The 20,580-nt window shown below is 41.1% G+C and overlaps 2 protein-coding genes across 12 annotated transcripts in view; one reads left to right on the top strand and one right to left on the bottom strand.

The window, feature by feature from the left end:
- Window positions 1-3,920, top strand: part of CTTN (cortactin) — a 37,820-nt gene extending 33,900 nt beyond the window's left edge. For 3 of the 4 annotated variants that reach the window (XM_083464311.1, XM_083464312.1, XM_083464310.1), the window contains one exon: window positions 2,143-3,920. In XM_083464311.1, coding sequence (XP_083320437.1) covers window positions 2,143-2,279 — 137 coding nt within the window. In that variant the 3' untranslated portion in view covers window positions 2,280-3,920. Of the gene's footprint in view, window positions 1-126 lie in introns of all 4 variants that reach the window. The other variant, XM_083464313.1, reaches the window with a different exon arrangement.
- Window positions 3,921-13,506: 9,586 nt separating this feature from the next.
- Window positions 13,507-20,580, bottom strand: part of SHANK2 (SH3 and multiple ankyrin repeat domains 2) — a 330,576-nt gene continuing 323,502 nt past the window's right edge. For all 8 annotated transcript variants that reach the window (XM_083462298.1, XM_083462291.1, XM_083462296.1 and 5 more), the window contains one exon: window positions 13,507-17,949. In XM_083462298.1, coding sequence (XP_083318424.1) covers window positions 17,376-17,949 — 574 coding nt within the window. In that variant the 3' untranslated portion in view covers window positions 13,507-17,375. The remainder of the gene's footprint in view (window positions 17,950-20,580) is intronic.

Genomic DNA, 20,580 nt, shown 5'->3' with positions numbered 1-20,580 from the left:
GTTCCGTGCATGTGCGTGACGTCATTTTGAGCGTCTGTGTATGCGTGAGCGGCGAAACCAGGAAGAAATGCGCTCCGTTACTTCCAGGTCACCGCGGAGCGTAACTTGAAAATGCTCAACCTGAAGCACATTTAACCCAAGGTATGACTGCGCTATCTCATATAATGCAGAACGTTTTCAGAGCTGTGTCATAAATTTTGCAGTTTTCTGAACACAGCACACAAGCACAGGAATGGTGGGTGCGAAATTCAGTAGGTGAGAATATTGACTAAGTTTCTAATCCTCACAAGAGGGAAGTAATGTTTCTGGGGGACAGGAGGCGGGTGGGTGTGGAGGACTCCCTGGTCCTGAATGGGGTAACTGTGCCCCTGAAGGACCAGGTGCGCAGCCTGGGAGTCATTTTGGACTCGCAGCTGTCCATGGAGGTGCAGGTCAATTCTGTATCCAGAGCAGCTGTCTACTAGCTCCATTTGGTACGCAGGCTGAGACCCTACCTGCCCGCAGACTGTCTCGTCAGAGTGGTGCATGCTCTGGTTATCTCTCGCTTGGACTACTGCAATGTGCTCTATGTGGGGCTACCTTTGAAGATGACCCAGAAACTACAACTAATCCAGAATGCGGCAGCTAGACTGGTGACTGGGAGCGGCCGCTGAGACCACATAACACCAGTCTTGAAATACCTACATTGGCTCCCAGTATGTTTCCAAGCACAATTCAAAGTGTTGGTGCTGACATTTAAAGCCCTAAATGGCCTTGGTCCAGTATATCTGAAGGAGCGTCTCCACCCCCATCTTTCTACCTGGACACTGAGGTCCAGCGCCGAGGGCCTTCTGGCGGTTCCCTCACTGCGAGAAGCCAAGTTACAGGGAACCAGGCAGAGGGCCTTCTTGGTAGTGGCACCCATCCTGTGGAACGCCCTCCCATCAGATGTCAAAGAGAACAACTACTACCAGACTTTTAGAAGACATCTGAAGGCAGCCCTGTTTAGGGAAGCTTTTAATGTTTGATTGATTACTGTATTTTAATATTTTGTTGGAAGCCACCCAGAGTGGCTGGGGAAGCCTAGCCAGATGGGTGGGGTAATAATAATAATAATAATAATAATAATAATAATAATAATAATAATAATAATAATAATAGTGTGTGGGCAACACCTGACGGTATCTCAGAAGCCAAGAAGGTAGGAATGAGGCTACATCTCACAGCTTTGCTATATGGCAGAGAAGTATTTTCTGCTTAAATCACTTACTCTGATTGAGACCACTGAATTTCAGTTTGTGGTAATTCGTTACACCAAATAGTTGGCCACATAGCGTTCCAAAGCAGAATCCACATTGTCTTCTGGGGAAAGAGTTATTAGTTCCACCTCTAGGTTCAAAAATATATTTCCACATCTATGGCAGGAGTGAGTAGATGATAAAAATAACTGGTAACTCTCCCAGTTTTATGAAAGATTTTACGTAAGCATTTTTGTTTTGCTCTTGGGATTTGGATTACCCTTTCTTCTGCAAGGTTTGTGTCACTCACCATACTGAGTATGCTGAGTATATTCCTCTGAGAATCCTGGCCAAACAGTCTCCCTTTTGCAATCTGCTTCAAAGGGATTTCCCTTTTGGTAAGCATTCCACTGCAGGATTGCCATGCTAGGTGATCTGGAAGACAAAGACCCCAGTGCCACAGCAAATCAGCAAAGGGCCTGGCAGAGTTCTCATGTGAATGTCAAACACACTTATTCATCATGCCTGACCATTAAAAAACAAGTATCCTATCTGGAAGTAGTCCTTGGTGATGGCATGATCTGGCACACACATGCCACGAACAATCTTCAATGATTTCGATCTTGTTCTCGTGTACCACCTAGGCAAAAGAATCGCACGTTTCTCATAGAATTAAGGTATTTCATATGGAAGTTTGGAATCTCGGGTGCAATCTAGAGTTGTGTTCCCATGTCTTGGGTGTAACCCATACCCTGCAACACCAAAGACCCTTTCCCTCTTTATAACCATCAATGAGAACCCTGCTTGAACACAGATTAACTAATTGCAAATACTATTATTTAGTACCTTACCCGTTCCCCCACCCCACCCCCTTTTATATCTGTATGAGATACTAACTGGAGAGTTGCTTCTGCTCTTTCCACAGCTGGGGATGATGAAATTTCCTTTGATCCTGACGACATCATCACAAACATTGAAATGATCGATGATGGCTGGTGGAGGGGAGTGTGCAAAGGCCGATACGGGCTCTTCCCAGCTAATTATGTCGAGCTGAGGCAATAGGAAATAATGTCCTACCATTTATGCCTTAATACCGTGATCATTCGTCTGATTTATTACACTACAAATCATGTTCTTTTTCTTCCGGAGGATGGAGGGGGTCTATACATATTCCTTTTATATTTAAGATATTTTGCCGATGCTTTTACAAATGTTTATGGGCTCAGAAATCGCTTAATATATTGTAACTCTCGCGTTCCCCACTTCAGCCTGTTGTCATAGGTTTTTAATGCGGTTTGAAAATGGGGGCTTTTCCTTTTGGCCAAATTGGTGATGGTGTTCCCGACAATTTCCAAGGCATTTTTAGCTCTTTCTGATGGCAACTGCATGTCTCATTTTGTAGCTGTTTGTGTGCTGAATTCCCAAGTAATTATGTCCAGCTGCTCTAGTACTCTGACCGTACTCTCAGCTACTCATTGTCAGCTTCCCAGAGCTCAGCCGTGCAAGCTTATATATCATATTTCCATATATAGGGAACATAGCAGGAGGAGCTGAGAAGAGTTGCAGTTGATGGCAATTGCTCCATAGGAAAAACCTTTTTATATTGATAATAGGAAGGATCCAGTGCAGATACATTTAAAAAAATATTTTCTTGAGGACTGCAATCCAGTGGAAAGTTCCCTTGTGCAGCCACCATTCATTCAGTCCACGAGAGGGTTGATGCCATTGCCATAAGCATTTGTTGTCTTGTGTTCTCCTCCAGTGGAAGCCTCCCAATATATTGGCAAAAGAAAACCCTGTTTTGCTTCTTCTCCCTGTGCCCAGAACACTGTGAGATTTTTTGGTCCTTAGAGACTTGCCAAGAAGTGACCGTTGTCATTGTCTTGCAAATAACACCCATCTGTTGCATGCAGTTCATAACACGGCTGCCTTGAAGGTTAAAATGAGGCAATAGGTATATACATACATACTGGATTTTTATGATTTGGAAGTGGGAGAAGGCTGGCTGTGTGGTAAGCTGGTTATGCAACCATTTTTCACTCAAGGAATGTTAATAAGAGGAGCTTAAAACCTTGCAGATAATCTCTACTAAGCAATGTGTAGAAAACTACCACCTTTTTTTTATAAGTTCAGCTGAAACTGCCAGTAACACAAATCAGTAAAAGTGTGTCTGCCTCTTGCCAAATGTTAAGCTGAAGTTCTTGCTACTACTTCAATGGGACAAGTCAAATATTGGGTTAGTCACTAATTTTGATCACATGAGCATCCCTACCAAAGACGTGTTCAGTGTGTGTGTCCTGTCCATTTCTACTTGACTGGAGGAATTCAGGGAGGAACTGATTGAGCAAGAAAAAGTGAAAAAGTCTCGTAAGTAAGCCCAGTGGAATATTAAAACAATATTTATGTAAAATGGCAGTGTACAGTGTATCTAGGAAGGCGGCCTTGGGGGTGGGATCGTGGGGTGGTGGTGGTGGAATTAACTAGTTGGGACAATCTTAAAGAAGAATGTCACTTTTACCTGATGTTTCCTTTCCCACTGGTTTCTATTTGTCTCCTGATTGCATTAATAGTATTACATTGGGTTGGGCCGGATTTTATATGCAGTTAATCTTACCAAGTTTTGCATAGGACACCTCATAGGGTACATTATTCCTTTTTTCCTTTTTTGTAAATTAAATATTCAAATAAAATTTTGGAACCATCTGCAGAGCCTGTTTGTGTGTGTGTTTTAAAGGTTTTCTCACATACTGAGCTAGTTTTAAAAAACACACAAAACTATCTCAGAGTATGTGAGAAAGCCTTGGTCACTCCAGCTCTCAATGAGGCATCCACAACCATTGGTAAGCCACATGGACAGCCCAATTCTAGCAGATTTCACCATCCAGGAAGGACTCTAAAGTCAAAGGAGCACACAGTAGACCTTATACCTTTGAGCACATTGTCTGCATCTTTGGGTACAACATAATCAATGTGCTAATTCCACCCATCTCTAGCTCTGTATTCACTAGGGCAACTAAATTGGCCTGGATATGAACTGCTTTCTCTGCAAAATATGTAGCTAATACATCATAGTGGGCTCAGTGTTAGCCAGCAGAGCTTTTTAAGATGGCAAGAGGCCTTGGTGTAGACATGGGGAAAGTGAAGGGGACTGGTCTAAATCACTGAGCCTCTTGGTTTTGCTGATTGGCATGTCGGCAGTTCGAATCCACGCGACGGAGTGAGCTCCCATTGCTCTGTCCCAGCTTCTGCTAACCTAGCAGTTCAAAAGCACACCAGTTTAAGTAGATAAGTAGGTACCGCTGCAGCGGGAAGGTAAACAGCATTTCCATGTGCTCTGGTTTCCAGCACAGTATTCCATTACACTAGAAGCAGTTTAGTCATGCTGGCCACATGACCCAGAAAGCTGTCTGTGGACAAACGCCAGCTCCCTTGGCCTGAAAGCGAGATGAGCGTCACAACCCCATGGTCGCCTTTGACCAGACTTGACCGTCCTTTACCTTACCTAAATGGAGAAGCAGGCCCTAGAGCCCTCAAGGGCTGAACAAACTGACCAGTTGGTGTGATACCCCCTCCAGTCTATAACTCTGGTACACTTGTCAGGGGGCTAGGATTGACGGACTTGATGATACGACTAGGACACACACACACGCATTCATGTTATGTAATTTATGAAATGGTTCACAACTGGTATATATGGAGGATTTGTGCTTGGCGTAAAGTCAAGTCATTTTCAAGACCCCCTGTGTAAATATATTTTAAAGGTATACTTTTTTTGTGTGGGGTGGATGAAGGCAGTATAGCTGTAAATACATTTCATTCCACCTGATGAAGCTTCCTATGTTGCTTCTGTGAAAAACCTGGGGTCCATTTTGCCTATTTGGGAGAATTTCTCATCTCTGTCAGATTTAATGATAGCAGGGGGGGAAAGAGAGAAAATACATAATTTGGAAACCAGCGGGGTAGCTTACAGACAGCTTAATCAATGTGAATCACCCACCAACAACATGATTGTGTTTGTGTCCTCTGATTATTGTATTGAAAAAGCTTGCTCTATTTTTTGAAAGTCTGTGGTATATTACTGATAGTTGGCGGCAGCTGCTGTGCAGAATAAACCCATTACATACAATGCTCCCTTGTTGCGTCTGTCATAGTTCTGCCTGGATAGGAAGCTTTTTAAAGCCAAGAACGACACATTTAACATGCAAAGTCACCTTTTCAAGCTCTGGCTCCTGCTCTCTGCTGCAAAGCAGCCATGGCTAAGGGCAGTTTTTGCAACAAACAGGATGGGCCCCTAAGCAGTTACTTTTGCCCTAGCCAGCATTCCAGCTAGTCAGTTTGCTGTAGAAAAGGAACAGCTGTAATTATGATCTCCTGGGACATGATGGTGGTATTTCTGAGGATAGGCATCTTTACAATTAACAGGTTCCTCTTCTTACCTTTAAAATGTACAAACACATAGTATCTTCTGAAGATTGCAGAAGCCTGAAACTTGAAAGGATAGTCAGTGAAAACAGCCAGACCCTGTAAAACCTAGCTGATAGAAGAAAGTGCTATGAAGACATAAACCTCATATTGTAGCAGGCTGAGATCCGAAAAATGTGGCTTCACTAGTAAAGACCCTGGAATTTTTAACTGTTTCAACACAAACTTGCTTTTATTTGCTAGCACTGCCAATAAAATAAAGACTCCCTGGGGGAAAGGTTTTTGTTACATTCTGTGTTAAGAGTGAATACAACTCCCTCTGCTGTTTGTGTTCTTCCAGTACAGCCACTAACTCTGACCCACCCTCCTTTACAGATCAACAGAATAAAATCCTGAAGGTTTCAATAGCCTGCGAAGAAAAACAGAGCGCAATCTTGGCTGTGGTGCTCAACACTGGGAGTAACCTAGCATAATTTTTTTTTCTTGAGAGAGTCCAGCCAATCTTAAGGCATTTCTGTGCTGCATTTTATAAAGCCCCTCTTTAAGCTGCTACTTTATTTTTAGCTTGCACAGATGGCAAGATTTAAGGAGATGGTGGAGAATGTTCTTGCATCCAATTTATTTTATATAAAGCCTTGAGGCTGAGGAGAATTTTTAAGGGGTGGGGGTTGGGGAATCCATTACCCAATGTGTTTAATTTTCAAATGTGGTTTGGAACTGGGAAGAAATGAATCATGGTTTGGAGACTTGCTTGCATCTACCTCAGTGGTGGGTTTGCACATCTTGCTCCTCCATTCTTTTCTTTCCCTTGCAGAGTCTTCCTTTTCCCTCCAGGGAAAATAAGAAATTTCAGATTTCAGAAGTGAAACCCTTGAGGCTGGTCAGCAGGAGACGGGGCTGCAACGAATGCTTCCCAAGCCAACCATTTCTGCTTCAGATGTTTCTGTTTCAGTGGATAGAAGTAATTACTCCCTGTTAAAGCAGGCTCATATTCAAAGCCATTTTGTTTCACTTAGAAAAACTAAACTAATTCAATAAATAGACACATTAAGCAAATTGGATTTTAACATGAAAGTTACTAATGAACAGTGTAAACAGGGCTAGCGGAAGAGAAGGGAAGGCCATAGTCAGCACCACCACCTTTCCAAGCAGAAACATGAGCTTCCATAATGTGATTATGTTGGCCTCTTTTAAAATCAATGATAGCAAATGATTAGCGGATTTCTGTTATGCTTTTAACCAGTTGAGTAAATAATTTATAAACGGCACTGCTGGATGAAAATTGGTTAAAGTGCTTTTGAATTGTCTAAATCAACAGCTATGTGACCAGTGACTTCTCAGCAGATGGTTTAAGATGATTTAATATGACAAGTGAATTATAGTGCAACCCAATGCTTCAGTTGCATGGTCTGGAAGGCTTTAGGATCTGCTCTAACTCTCCAGGGATGGAGTATTTTGGATGTGCTATAGCCAGAGACCCTGCTGATGGATTGCCAAGAGGCTGCAAGGCCAACACACCCCACAAATAAAAGGGTAGGGGGGAAGGCTCTTGACAAATTTCACAAATCTGTTACTACTCCTGTGCAGAATGATGTAGTCAGATGGCATGAGGTGGAAGGGGACTGTGGGCAGCAATGTTTGTTTGGGCAACGATCAGCAGGTTCAGGCAAATCGGAAAGGAAAGGTGTGACTGGATAGAATCGCAGAATCATAGAAACACAGAGTTGGAAGGGACCTTGAGGATCATCTTGTCTAACTTCCTTCTGTGCAGGAAACATAGGACAGAAACTATATAAGAACATAAGAACCCCCCTGCTACACCAGGCCAAAGGCCCATCTAATCCAGCTTCCTGCTCTTCCAGCAGCCAACCAGATGACCACGCCCAGCAGCATTCTGCCCAGTTGTAATTCCTAGCAATTCGTATTTAGAGGCCTATCACCTCTGGTAGTGGGAGCAGGACACAGGCATCAAGGCGAGTAGCTAGAATGATGCTTAAAAGCCAACCTGGGGGATATGAGAACCAGGCCATCAGTCCATGCAGTAGTCCCTGTGCTCTAGCACCTCCCAGCCTTTTCTTAGTGGGAAATCATAGTCAGGCTTTGCACGTGGGTTCTCCTGCAAGCAGAACATGTTTCAAAGCAGCAGGGTTGGTTGTGCAGCTCTTTTTGTCCATATACAGCTGTGGGAAGGTATTCTCCCATGGTGCATCCTTCCCTGAGCTGCTGCGTCTCATCTATCCTACCTCACTGTGGTGGTTTTCGTTTGTTTGGTTTTTTGAGGATACAATGGAATGAGGGAGAACCGTGTATGCAGCCTCGAGCTCTCTGGAGGAAAGACAGGATATCAGTGTAGCAAATAAACAAACAACTGGCATGGCTGCTGGGGGAGCAGCTGGTGCTGCTACATTCCCTGTGGTTTGGTGTGCTGCCAATTCCTTCTCAGGTAACTGGAAGCATTGTAAACTTGCAAGGCAGGTTCATTGGCTACCCAGAACACCAACAAACTGTCAGGCTTACAGCTCAGATTAATTTTGTTCATGAATGGGATAAGTGAGGGGAACTCATTGTAAATTACAGTGTAATGGGTTCCAGTCCAATCTCCTTGTATAATTAGAGCAGAATAAAAATAGCCCAGCATGTTTTCAGGTGTGTTTTGAAATGCTCAGACCAGTAGTTCCTGGAAAGGACAAGGATGGCACTTCATAGACTTTCTTCCACTTTCCCCTACAATTTGTACTTTGATGGAACAAATTGCTGTAGCGATGGGACTCATCTGCCCCATTGTCAGTCAAATTCTCACTAATGGATTGTGGCCTCTTTAGCTATTGCTTCTAGCATTAGCTACAATTCATTTTGTTGTTTTTATTAAAAGTTGAGTGCTTTTGCCTGATTCTATACAGGCATTTAATTTCAGGAGGCTTGGGCACATCTAAATCTGCATAGGGTTAGTTTGATTATATGTAAGATTATGTACTGTAGTACTGTAGTTCTTGTTTGGGAATCACAATTCTGGAACATTGTTTCTGCTCCTGCTAGTCTAATGTGTGAGATCCAGGAGAGCAAATGTGCTTATACATGCAAATAAATATAGACTATTTCATGGGTAGGCAAACTAAGGCCCGGGGGCAAGAGCCGACCCAATCGCCTTCTAAGTCCGGCTCGCGGACAGTCTGGGAATCAGCATGTTTTTACATGAGTAGAATGGGTCCTTTTATTTAAAATGCACCTCTGGGTTATTTGTGGGGCCTGCCTGGTGTTTTTACATGAGTAGAATGTGCTTTTATCTAATATGCATCTCTGGGTTATTTGTGGGGCATAGGAATTCATTCATCCCCCCCCCCCCAAAATATAGTGTGATCCCCCACAAGGTCGGAGGGATCAGCCCTGCTGAAAAAGTTTGCTGACTCCTGGCTATGCACACCTATAAAATACACACAAGCAGAAAGAAACAGACTTTGCAGCATAAGCATATCCCAACATTACAGATATATGCAAATGTGCTGTTCCAGATAGGGTTATGTGCTCCTTGAAGCAGTTTGCTATAAGTGTAACTGTTCAGTGGAAAAGGAACTGCATGTTCAAATACACGCTATGTACACATTTGACTTATTGTTTAAATTTAAACTAATATTCCATTAGTGTTTATTATGATTCTATATTATAAAATATAAGTGATACTACGTATAATGTCCTAGTCAAAACAACAAAAACAAAGCAAAACAAAACAAAACAACAACTACCACCCCTGGTTTAATTTGTAATTCATTTTTATAATGAAATGTTTTAAAAAATGTTGGATTATTTGATTGTTGTTAGCCGCCCTGAGCCCAGCTTCGGCTGGGGAGGGCGGGATATAAATAAAATTTATTATTATTATTATTATTATTATTATTATTATTATTATTATTATCAGCCTAAGCAACCTCACAATATTTGTGAAGGGGGGCCTGTGGAGAGGAGAGAAAATGTATACCACCTTGAGCTTCTTGGAAGAAAGGCAGGATAGAATAAATGAAATAAACAAATCAAAATGACCAGAAGGGTCGCCACTAAGAATCTCATTAGTTTTTTTTCATCCACTCTTTCTTAATCTTTAGGAAAAAGCAACATGTTCTGCTCACCACCAGAAGAAGATCCCCCTCTTTTCTATGTTCCCCCCTCCATTGAAAAGGGGCAAGGTATCAAATGCACTGTTGTCTTTGTCCATGGACCAGCATGAGTTTGATCAAACTGTGGGAGGCAGTGGAAGACAGGAGTGCCTGGCGTGCTCTGGTCCACGGGGTCATGAAGAGTCGGACACAACTAAACGACTGAACAACAAATGCTCACATAGGTTGGGGAAAATGTTCCTAGCATTTCAAACCTAAAGAAAGCATGGCATCTGAAATATAAGCCATTTGTTATGATATCTGAATACTGGATTAATGGATCTGATCCTGAGGAAGTGGGCATGTGGAGTGTTATAAACATACACATTCTTACCTAAGCCAAGCCACCTTCTCTGCATTCTGTATCTGACAAACAATGACCCAGCTCAGAAGTTTTTAAAGGCTATTTTGCTTTGAACCATAGACTCTCAAGCTGCTTCAAAATCAGTTTGCTATGCACCCATGCTCTATAGCAAGCTAGTTTTGAAACTCCCTTCAAAGTAAAGTATCAAACATTGGGCTAGAGTATTACAAGCCCCTTGCATAATTACCCTAAGCAGTACCTAGATCCCACTGAGTATTCCCCATTTCCAACTGAAAAATCCATCCACCATGATGCTCCTAGGCAACCTTCTGGAAAATTATATTTCCACAAACAAAATGGCCTTCCTACTGCATACCAACTTACGTACTACAATGGAGACAAAAATTAAATGAGACTTTCATCCCTTCTCTTTCACAACATAAAACAGGAAATGTCTCACACACACACACACACACACACACACACTCCTATGCACAGCTTGTTCTCTTAAAAAATATACCCAAATCAGTAGGCTCCCAACTGCATTTTGCTCTAAATATGTCACATCTACTTATTTAAATAGGAGATTCTTAAATCACATGCTGGGACCTTACCACTGAAACCAATTAGAGTTAAATTGCAAACTTATTAGTCTCTGGGACAGCATCCCAAGGGGCCATAGGACACTGTGGATTTCTCCCTCTGTGGATGGAAAGCCCTGAGTTGAGCAGAAGCCAAGCCCCAGAGATCTCCTCCAGCTCTTGCAACTGTCCCTCCACTATCACTAGTACTCTGACAATGGAGAGGGCAAAATGAACGCATTACTGGAGTGGGTAAGGGAAGGCTTTTAATCTGCTCCTTCCAAAGCTCCTTCCTTCTCCCAAGCACACCCCCAGAAGAGAGGGGCCCTGGGACACGTTTACTTCGTTTCCCATCCATTGGGAGCAATACAAAAACTGTAAACAACAACACGGAAACCACAAAGCTGATGGAAGGGAAAAAAGAAAAAATGTGGACCTACCTTCTGCTCTGTTGCCACAAGCTCACCTGGGCTTTGGACTGGGTGATTTCTCTGCCTTTAATTCTCCCCCCCTTTTCGATAGCTGTGTAACTTGCAAATGTATTTATTTAAAAGACGCACCTGTTGCCTTTTAGGGCACTATTCTCCAAACCTACTTCAATGCTACATTAAAATACAAAATTTTAAAATATATATGTTCAAATAATAGGTTAGTAAAATAAATGTGGTTTTTATTTTTTTAAAACCAGATTCCTTTATAATTTATCGTTTGATAACTTTATATAAATTGTTCCCTGACTTCTCAAACAACTGCCACTAGGAGTCAGCAGTATCTATCTGTAAAGAGCTTGAGTTTGATACGTAACAGCGACGTGTACACTGTTAAATTAAGATCTGCATAAAAGTACAGAAATTATATCCCTACGTACTGAACAGATGTTGTACATGTTTGTTATTGGGAAACAACTGAAACACAATTTTATTTGAATTTTTTATTTCATTTTGGTGACTCATCAAGTCACAGCTTTATTAGAGAGGGCTGCAAAATAATGTTTTGATTCCCCCCCCCCCCAACATTTAGCAATTTAATTTTTTGTTAAGCTGTGCACTGATGGACTTCTTGATCCAGAATACAAGGCACTGTAACTACAATACATGGATGTTGAAATGGTATTTCTCATCAAAAGATCAACAGTTTGTAACATGATTTGTACAAGTCAGGTTCAAAGTGTCCGAGGCCCGCACTTCATCCTTGTATTTACTGCGTTGTGATGTACAATTTCAGTATACAACTCATGGTCAGTGCTGGTACTGTTCTTGAGTATTATCCTGTTGATGCAAGTCTTCACTCTGTGCTGTAAGGTGGCCAATGCAATATGTTTGAAATTAACCAGTTTCCTGAATGAAAAAGCTTTAACAAAGATGTGTAAATTACTACCTGGAACCATACCCAGCACTAGTATTTCCATAGCATGGTGCGAGGCTAGTTTTATTATTATTATTACAAAATAATAATGTGTGCAGGTATAACCATATCTATAGCTAGATAAAGATATCCATGTATCTTGGCAGTTAGAATAACTGAATACAATTAAACACTGAAGAAAACAAAGCTACAGAATCCTTTGAATATCAGACACAATGGACATAGACCAGAAACCCATGCATGGGAGAAAACTAAACCTCCAAACAAAGCCAAATCCCATCTATTATGGAACATAAATTTCATAACTGCATTAAGGCATTTTCTTCCATGAATCTTCAGAATTTAAACCAAGGACAGGAAACCTGTGGCCTCCCAAGTGTTTTTGTCCTCAAACTTCCACCAGCCCCACCTTGCATGGCCCATGGTCAAGGATCATGAAAACTGGTGTTCAGCATCTTTTGGAGGGCCTCAGGTTCCCCACATCTGACTTAAAGGAAAAAAAGGTAGGAGGAATCAGAGGAAGAAACAGAAAGCTTAGAATATTCAACATTCTTCCCATGAAAAGGGAAATGCAGTCCTTCCATAGGAATTGATGAACTCCAATTGCAGAATACGAGTGATGGAAACATAATGCACTTACACCTGAACTGCGTTAGGAAATAAGCTTCTGTTTCCCGATTCCCCTTTCTGACTATAATTCTGTATATGCAAACGGTTGCTGAACAAAAGGGGAGCGGGAAAGGCCTTCATTTAGCTTCACATTTAGTAAAATGCCTTCATGCAGCGCACAGTTAAACTTTGGAATACTCTCGCGCAGGAGGCAGCGACAGCCACCAACTTGAATGGCTTTTAAAGAGGATCAGGCAAACGGTAAAGGAGATATGTTTGGAATAAAGGCGTCAAAATGGTCTGCTGTTAAATCTCTCGTCCAATAGGGCAGGCAGTCCCTTCCTCCTCCACACGGTCAGCACGCTGAGAGGGAAGAGCAGAGGTGGGCCTTCTGTGCAATGGCGGTGCTACTTATTTGCAGCCCAGTGAGGAACGTGAGAACCTTTGAGTCACAGCCCTTGCGTCTCTTTCATAAGGTGCCTTAACATGGGGGCCTTTCACTAAACTATAATGATTTAACATCTGAAATGACAACTAATTGTCCTTTGGGAAGCTCAGAACACTGAAATCACTACAATCGGGGGGGGGGGGGGATCGCAAAAACATCCATCAAAGCAAGAACTCAAATCACCCTTACATAAACGTGTGTTCTCTCATATTTCTACAACACACATTTCTCATCTGAAATTCGGATTTGGAATCCACAATAATGATAAGTAGTCAGATATCTTGTGGGAGCTAAATTAAAGGTAACTGGAACAGTTTTTAAAAAAAGAAATATTAAACAGCAAGTTTTGGCAACTCTTTCCAAAAACAAAAGATTCAGACTGTTCTTACTGTTTGTAATCAGAACCACAACCTTAGTGCAATATTATATTTATTTCTTACAGTAATTTTGGTTGCCATACAAGAGTAGTAAGGATTAGGGAAAGTGCAAGTTACAGGAGCTTGATTTTGTTGTCATCAATTTGAAATAAGAGGAATTAAAGCACAAAAATTACAGCAACAAAGATAACATGAACACAAGTTGTTACACAAACTATAGCGAGAAACATTACTATCTAGAAAATAAAATAAATGTAATGGAAAAATTATCAGTATTAGAGGCTCATACACAGAGTCATTGCCAGATCAACTGGGTAATGCTTGTTTGTAAAGGAACTCAGAATCAGAAAATCACTTTTATTAACTTAGGTACCACAAATAGTTAGCTTTTGTGATATGTAAATTCTGTAAATCAACAGTCACATATAGTCATTTTATAATATATGAATTAAAACTTAAAATGTTCCCAGACACCCAGGGAATAGAGTCTGTGCAGTTATACACAATTTACATCTTGTGTGATTTTGGTATTGTATACACAAATATTACAGAAACTAGGCATGTAAATGCAATTTATTTAAATTACAGTATATAAACAAAAGTTGTTCCTAAAACCTGGAATATCATTAACAAGATTATCTCTAACACCTTATTTTGCACCATCATAGTAGCAGGAGATTAGAAGGGCCTTTCCTGCTCCCAACATTTTCAAAACTGATAAAAATGCTAGGAGGAAACTGTATCTGTTACTATTGCTTTCTGTGATAAAACCATCAAACAGTACTAAAGACTACTTCCTCTTGGCAAAGGTGTATTTTATTGATAAAAGCAGTTCCTTGTAGACCCTATTACTCTTTCAATCATAAGACACAATGTAAAAATAAACTATTTCATTAGCTCTTTGATGTTTAAATCTCTTTTCTACTAATTCTATTGTACCTACTATGTAAGTGCCTGAAAGAGATACGTATCTAAGAGACCCCTTTTAAGAAAGGGATTACCATCACTTGTAACTTCGGTGTACACCATCATAAGATATTCAACAGTAAAAGGGTATGATTAACAGCAGCTTAGAAATAATTCTCTCTATTTTCTTTTCCTACCATGTGTCCTTTTGTATTTCCTGGCACATATTGTAGAGGTAACACCAACTGCATTCAAAGAAGCAAAAAGGAGCATGGCGTTCGTGGTTTATTTACTGAATTCTGCAATATCACCAAATGGAAGACAATGATGGCTGAATTATCATTTCCTTTTTTACACCCCCACCACCACACAAAAAAATATTTGATGGCTTTTTGTAGCCACTGAATATATGAATGTCATCCTCTACATAATCCATATAATTATGGAAATTTCAGGACTTTTGCATTTAAACTAGATTTTAATTATAAGGTTACTTGGAACTTTCAAATGCAAATAGGAACCTGTGAAGGATACAACAACAGATGTTAAGTCAAAAGACCAGTTTTTGCAGAAAGTGAAGTGGGGGGAGAAGAGAGAGATGAATATTAGTTTTCATAATTAACCACTGCATTGTTAATTGTAACCATGTTTGAAGAAACACTCATCTTCTGAAGAAGTTCTAGCAAAGATAGAAAATATAACACAGCTCTGCTGGTTCAGATGCATCCAAATGAGGTTGATTTAAAAAGGTCAAGACTTAATAATTATTCCACAGAAATAGTAGTAAACCACAAAAGTTTTATTTTATTTTTTTAAATTTCTAGCATTGAAGTGGCACAAAGGCTGCCCAGTAGACCAGCCACTTATATTCTTAAAATATTGTGCTTATAAACTATCTGTACAACTATTTAAACTTGCAGTAAAGAAAGATATTGAAATTGCTAAATTTTATGTACTAGTTCTAGACCTAATTAGACACTTCGTTGTGAGAAAATATAATTAGAGATAGGCTGGGATGTATTAAGGAAAGAATTTAGATGCCTTCCAAAAATATGAGGCCTTCTGAAAGTTAAGTAGTTTGATGACTGAGTAACCACATATGATTTAACCTTCTGTTATAGGCTGAAGTCTTCAGGAAGGCGGGAACCACAAAATTCATAATGTGTATTACTTACAGTGGGAGAGAGAATAAGGTGGGAGAATACTGCTAATCTCCATAGGTTACGAAATCTCTAAATATATATCCCACAATAAAGACTATCATTCTAAGTATGCATTCCAACCAATTCATAGCCATTACATTGGTTTTCAACTCAGTGTCAAATAAACTCAACCCAAGTTGTGAGAACAAATGTATTCTCCTGCAATGCTGCTCTAGTTCATGCAGCAATGCAGAAGTGAACTTTGGGATTTTTGATTTTCAGTCAAACTGAAGCCAAAGTCAAACTGACGGTGTGCCAACTTTAGGTGGCTGACGTGTCTTTGGCACCCTGAATATTTGTTGGAATGGGGTCGGGCCCTTTCAATGTTGAGTGGGTCGCATGCTGCAGTATCAGTGGCTGGCTCCTCCACAGCACTCGGCCTCCTCCAGGTGTTGTGATGTCGTAGTGCGCATTGCCTGTGACACAACGTGTGTGCACCACGCAAGACATCACACGTGTACAAAGCATGCCAGGACCCCTCAATCTGGTGGGCAACCTGGCGCCTCTGAACTGAAGCTAACTTGAATTTTTAGAAATTGATCCTTGCATCTATAATAGGTGCCCACCAGGTTTCTGAAAAAAAACAACCATGCATCTTGCTTATAGTTTCAGTTTCTGCAGGCAATCGCTTTTAGATTTTCCTCTTCCTGGTGCCATAGACTAATGCCAACACATAAAGATACACTTCTGCATGTAAAAGCAGGCTTTGTGCCACGTGGATTCAGCAAGAGCAGAAAGATGATCTTTTGAGATGGAAAATCCTACCCTATGCACAGTTGTGAACATAGCTTGTGCAAAGGTTTGTGCATTCACATGCAGAACTGTAGAAACAATATATATTGTTCTTTTATTTATACTTTGGATCATAGCAGTAATTGAGTCCCTCGCCACACGTGATCACTTTGACACAGCAAAAGCAATCGGTGCATAAAAATACTTTTCTTTGCATGAACAGCTCATTCATATCTGAATCTAACTGTGTGGGAGGGCAAAAATTAATGAAAGCTATGTGACTAGTTACAAAGGATGACAAGAACTAAATTCATTAGAGATAAACCAAGGAATGTAATAAACAAGCCAAAAGGATGTCAGAAAGTTGTTTGTTTGTTTTTTGAAATCTCTGCTTCTACAACCCCACAAATGTATTGATTTTTAATTAAAACCAGTAAATGTGCTATGAAAAAATGTGAATGTTAGTATGGTGTCTAATTGGCAGAAGTGAGAATCAAAATAGGAGGAGCCATGGAACTGAGTGCAATGGGCATGTGGAATGACTGGGGGTGGGGAGAGCAGAAATTGCAAAAAGAGCTGGACATAATACTTTATTGTGAAAGGAGAAACACCAATATGTTTCAAACCAAAAATAAACTGGCACAGTATTGTTCAGGCAGAAGGGCATTTCTGAAGGGCAGGAAAACAATTCATGAATACCAAAGGATGAATGTTATTCCCATGCCCCATAAATAAAAATACTGTAATAATTTTAGAAATATTTTCAGTAAGACCAGAGCTTACACACACATGTATATATATAAAAATTAGCATTTCCCCCCTTTCCTTATTCTCTCCCCTTTCTTCCTTCCTCTTTGAAATATATAGTCCCTTTAATAACGTACATTTACTTGGGGCTGCTCCCGGGCACCAAACTTACAATCTACACTTGCATATCAAAAACTATAGCAACCAACTGATGCTTCAATTTAGTGGTACTCTTGGGGAGCCAAGGCATTTGGGGTGTTTCAGTACCAGCCCATCTCTATTTATAACAAAGGTATGTGAGGCAAGCATAGCCATTCTTATCTGTCCAGTAGCTGTTTCAAGGCTCTTTCTATGTTCATTCTGTGACCAACTCTAGTCACTCCAAGGTCTATCAAGTCTTCCTTCTGAAGGTTTGGTAAGTGAGTGCCATCTATTTCATTATCCATAAAGGTCTCTTTATGTTCACCTAAGTTTAAACTCTCCAACCAATCTGCCACATCTGGCTTGGTCCACAGGTGGACAGGCTTAGTTGTAAAAGGCTTATTTGATATTGGCTGTTGCAAGATTGAGGGAGAAGGAGACCTGCTGCGCCCTGTGTTCAAAGAGAAGAGGTCCCCCGAAGGAGGCTGGCTGGGTAGGCTAAAAACATCAGAAAGTGTTGGAGAAGGAGATGCAACTGGAGCAGCAGCAGTCAGAGGAGCTGGCATGATGTCCTTACTTATTTCTGTTGGTGAAACCACTGGGCTTGGAGCATGTCTTGCTCCTGGTGTCCTACTATCATAGTCTGGGGATCTGCTCTGCAGTGTGATTGGCTGGCTAGTCCCAGGCCGGACAGTAAAAGTGATGGTTGAACTTCGAGTACCTGAGACAGTGCTCATGACTTCTGTGCCCCTGAAATAAACAAATAAAAATGAACAGGAAATATTCAGACTCTCCACGTATTAAAAATACAAATCAGCTCATTGCTAACTTATGACACGATTACGTATTAAAGATATATATAAATGCCAAAGAGATACCATACGACTTTATGAAAACAATAGTGGCAGAAAACTATGAGCAAGCTTTACAAATATTTTAAAAGTCAAAGACAATCTCAAATATGCTGCTAAAAATTAACTCTAGCCACTGAATCATTGCCCCAAAGAGCATTATGGTAGCAGAAGGCACTTAAGTGTGGTGAATCTCACAAGAGAGTTCCAAAACTGGACAAAACAACCAAGGATGCTTCTCTGTGTCATTGTTCTAATTTGTTGCACAGATGATGCACTAAGGAAATTACATCTAAGAGATCAGAAGACAGAAGGGTACAGGGTACAGAAGAGGAGGCAGTTCCCAAGGTAAGTTATATGCTGAAACCTGTCTTGCTAAGCACAGGCCAGAATCCTAGAAGAACCCAGTTCTGATGCTTGGGAACTTCACCTTCAGGAGGCAGGCCATTGTGTTTTGAAGTAGCTGAATGCTCTTAGTACAGTGACCTGGCTCACCAGGGGTAGTCCTACGCATTGGCAGAGCAAGCCAATTGGGCGCCTGGGGTGGCATGCGTGCCCTGCACCCAGGGGCAGAGCCAGCCGCCTATGGGGTGGGGCGAACCAGGACACGACGCTCTGCAGGGCCTCCGAGGAATCTGCCTGCCTCCTCCCACTCAGCCGCCCTACAGCTGACGGGGAGGAGGCGGGTGGACTGTTTGGGGCAGCGCAGAGCCTGCAGGCGCCCAAGCCACCGTGTCATTCCCAGACGAGATGCATGGCTCGGGCGTGCTGCAGGCCCCGCGGTGAGTGCCGCTCAGCGTTTTGTCACCCCCCTTAGTGGTGACACCTGGGGCGACCCACCCCGGCACACACCCCTTCCTCCGCCCCTGGTCCTATGTACAGTATATTAAGTGACAGTGTCCAGAGGTGGGGCAGATATTTGCATACCCACATAGTAAATCAAAGAGAGCTGAAGTCTCCAAAAAATCCAGAGGAAATACATTTTGCACCAAGTGAATCGAATTTGGTGAACAGAAACTTCACTCAAAAAAACATTTTGAGAGAGTTTTAGCTTGGAGATGGTCTTGTTGACATGCTAACAAGTAACCCTAAGGTCTATGCTTAGGCAGGGTGGAAAGCAAGAGGGGTTTATCAATAGGTAACTAAAGGATGAAAGACACACATTATGTATCAATTGCTGTGAAGATCTGCCTGCCTGTTTTAATGTTATGATCAGGGCTGGCTCTAGACACATCAAAGAAGAATTGCAGTTTAAAGTGGTGTAAATTTAAACAGGGAAAACAAGTAGAGAAAAATGGGACTCCACATCGCTATCTGGTGACACAATGTTATATCGCACATACAACACATATAAATCGCTTTTTCTTTACCAGTCTAGCGGAGTCCTGGGACTAAGAGTAAATGAATGTGTATGGACTATAGATTTTTATTCATCCTTACTTTTGGCATTTCTGATGCATCCTGTTTTATTAATATACAAAATAATGCATTTTAAATTTTTTAAAGGATAAAAATAAGAGCAGCCCCTGTTTTTATTTGTCAAAGCAAGATTCTATTACAGATCCAGCTCATTTGAAGGCTCTTTTTAACCTGGGGAAATCTGAAGCTAGTAACACTGCTAGCTTTCCACGTTCAAAGGAAGAAAGTTTACCATTCAGGTAGGAGGTCTCTGATCTCTGACAATTACATGAATCTAGCCTTGAGGTCACGAAGCATAAATAATTGGTAACTAAAACAAAACTGAAATAACAGGTTGCAGTAAACTTGGCAAAGAGGACTTCTACCTACAACTGTAATTGGGGCATCAAGATGGAGCAACAGATCCAAGGAAGTCTTAGCAATGCAAGCCTGACTAATCAGAGGGGATATAACAGGTGTTAGTGTCCACTCCAAGTCACAGCACATGCACATTTACAATATCTCAGACTTGCTTTTATTCAGCTTCTATCCGCTCAGCTGCACTCATTGCCCCTCCTTCCACAACTCCCAATCCATCTTTAATCTGTTTTTGATTTGAGTGAGAACTGTGCCTTTCTGGTGCTTTTTAAGATTGTTGTGTGAATAACTTTTAAGTATAAAAATATAGGCTTGGATCTAAATAGGTACTTCAGGCATGTCAAGTGAGAATTTTACTTTTTTCCTTCATACAGCAGAGACACATATCACATTACAAACTACTTCTGAATACCCCTTCGTTTTCAAAATACGTTTGGCATGCAATGGGTAAAAAAACACAAGCACAAACTCTCTTGAATATGTAAAGCAAGTTGCACAGTTCCTGGGATTTGGGCCATAATCTGTGCATTTTAAATTATCAACACAGAGTTGATTAGTTGTATTCTAACATTATTTTCAGTTAAAAACGAAATCAACTTCTACACCAAATGATAATGAGACCTCAGGTGTCAAAATGTCTTGGGCCAGCCTTGGTCACAGTTTATCTCCCCCAGACAAACCATGTGTGGTAAACCATATAATTCTTTGCTAACAGATCACACTTTGTCTGGAATGAGATAAAGTTTGGCTTAGC

This window comes from Podarcis liolepis (genome assembly GCF_965112155.1).
Source record: "Podarcis liolepis genome assembly, chromosome: 1".
NCBI classification, from domain to species: Eukaryota; Metazoa; Chordata; class Lepidosauria; order Squamata; family Lacertidae; genus Podarcis; species Podarcis liolepis.
Note: the sequence above shows the minus strand (reverse complement) of the source record. Positions and strands in the feature narration are given on the sequence as shown.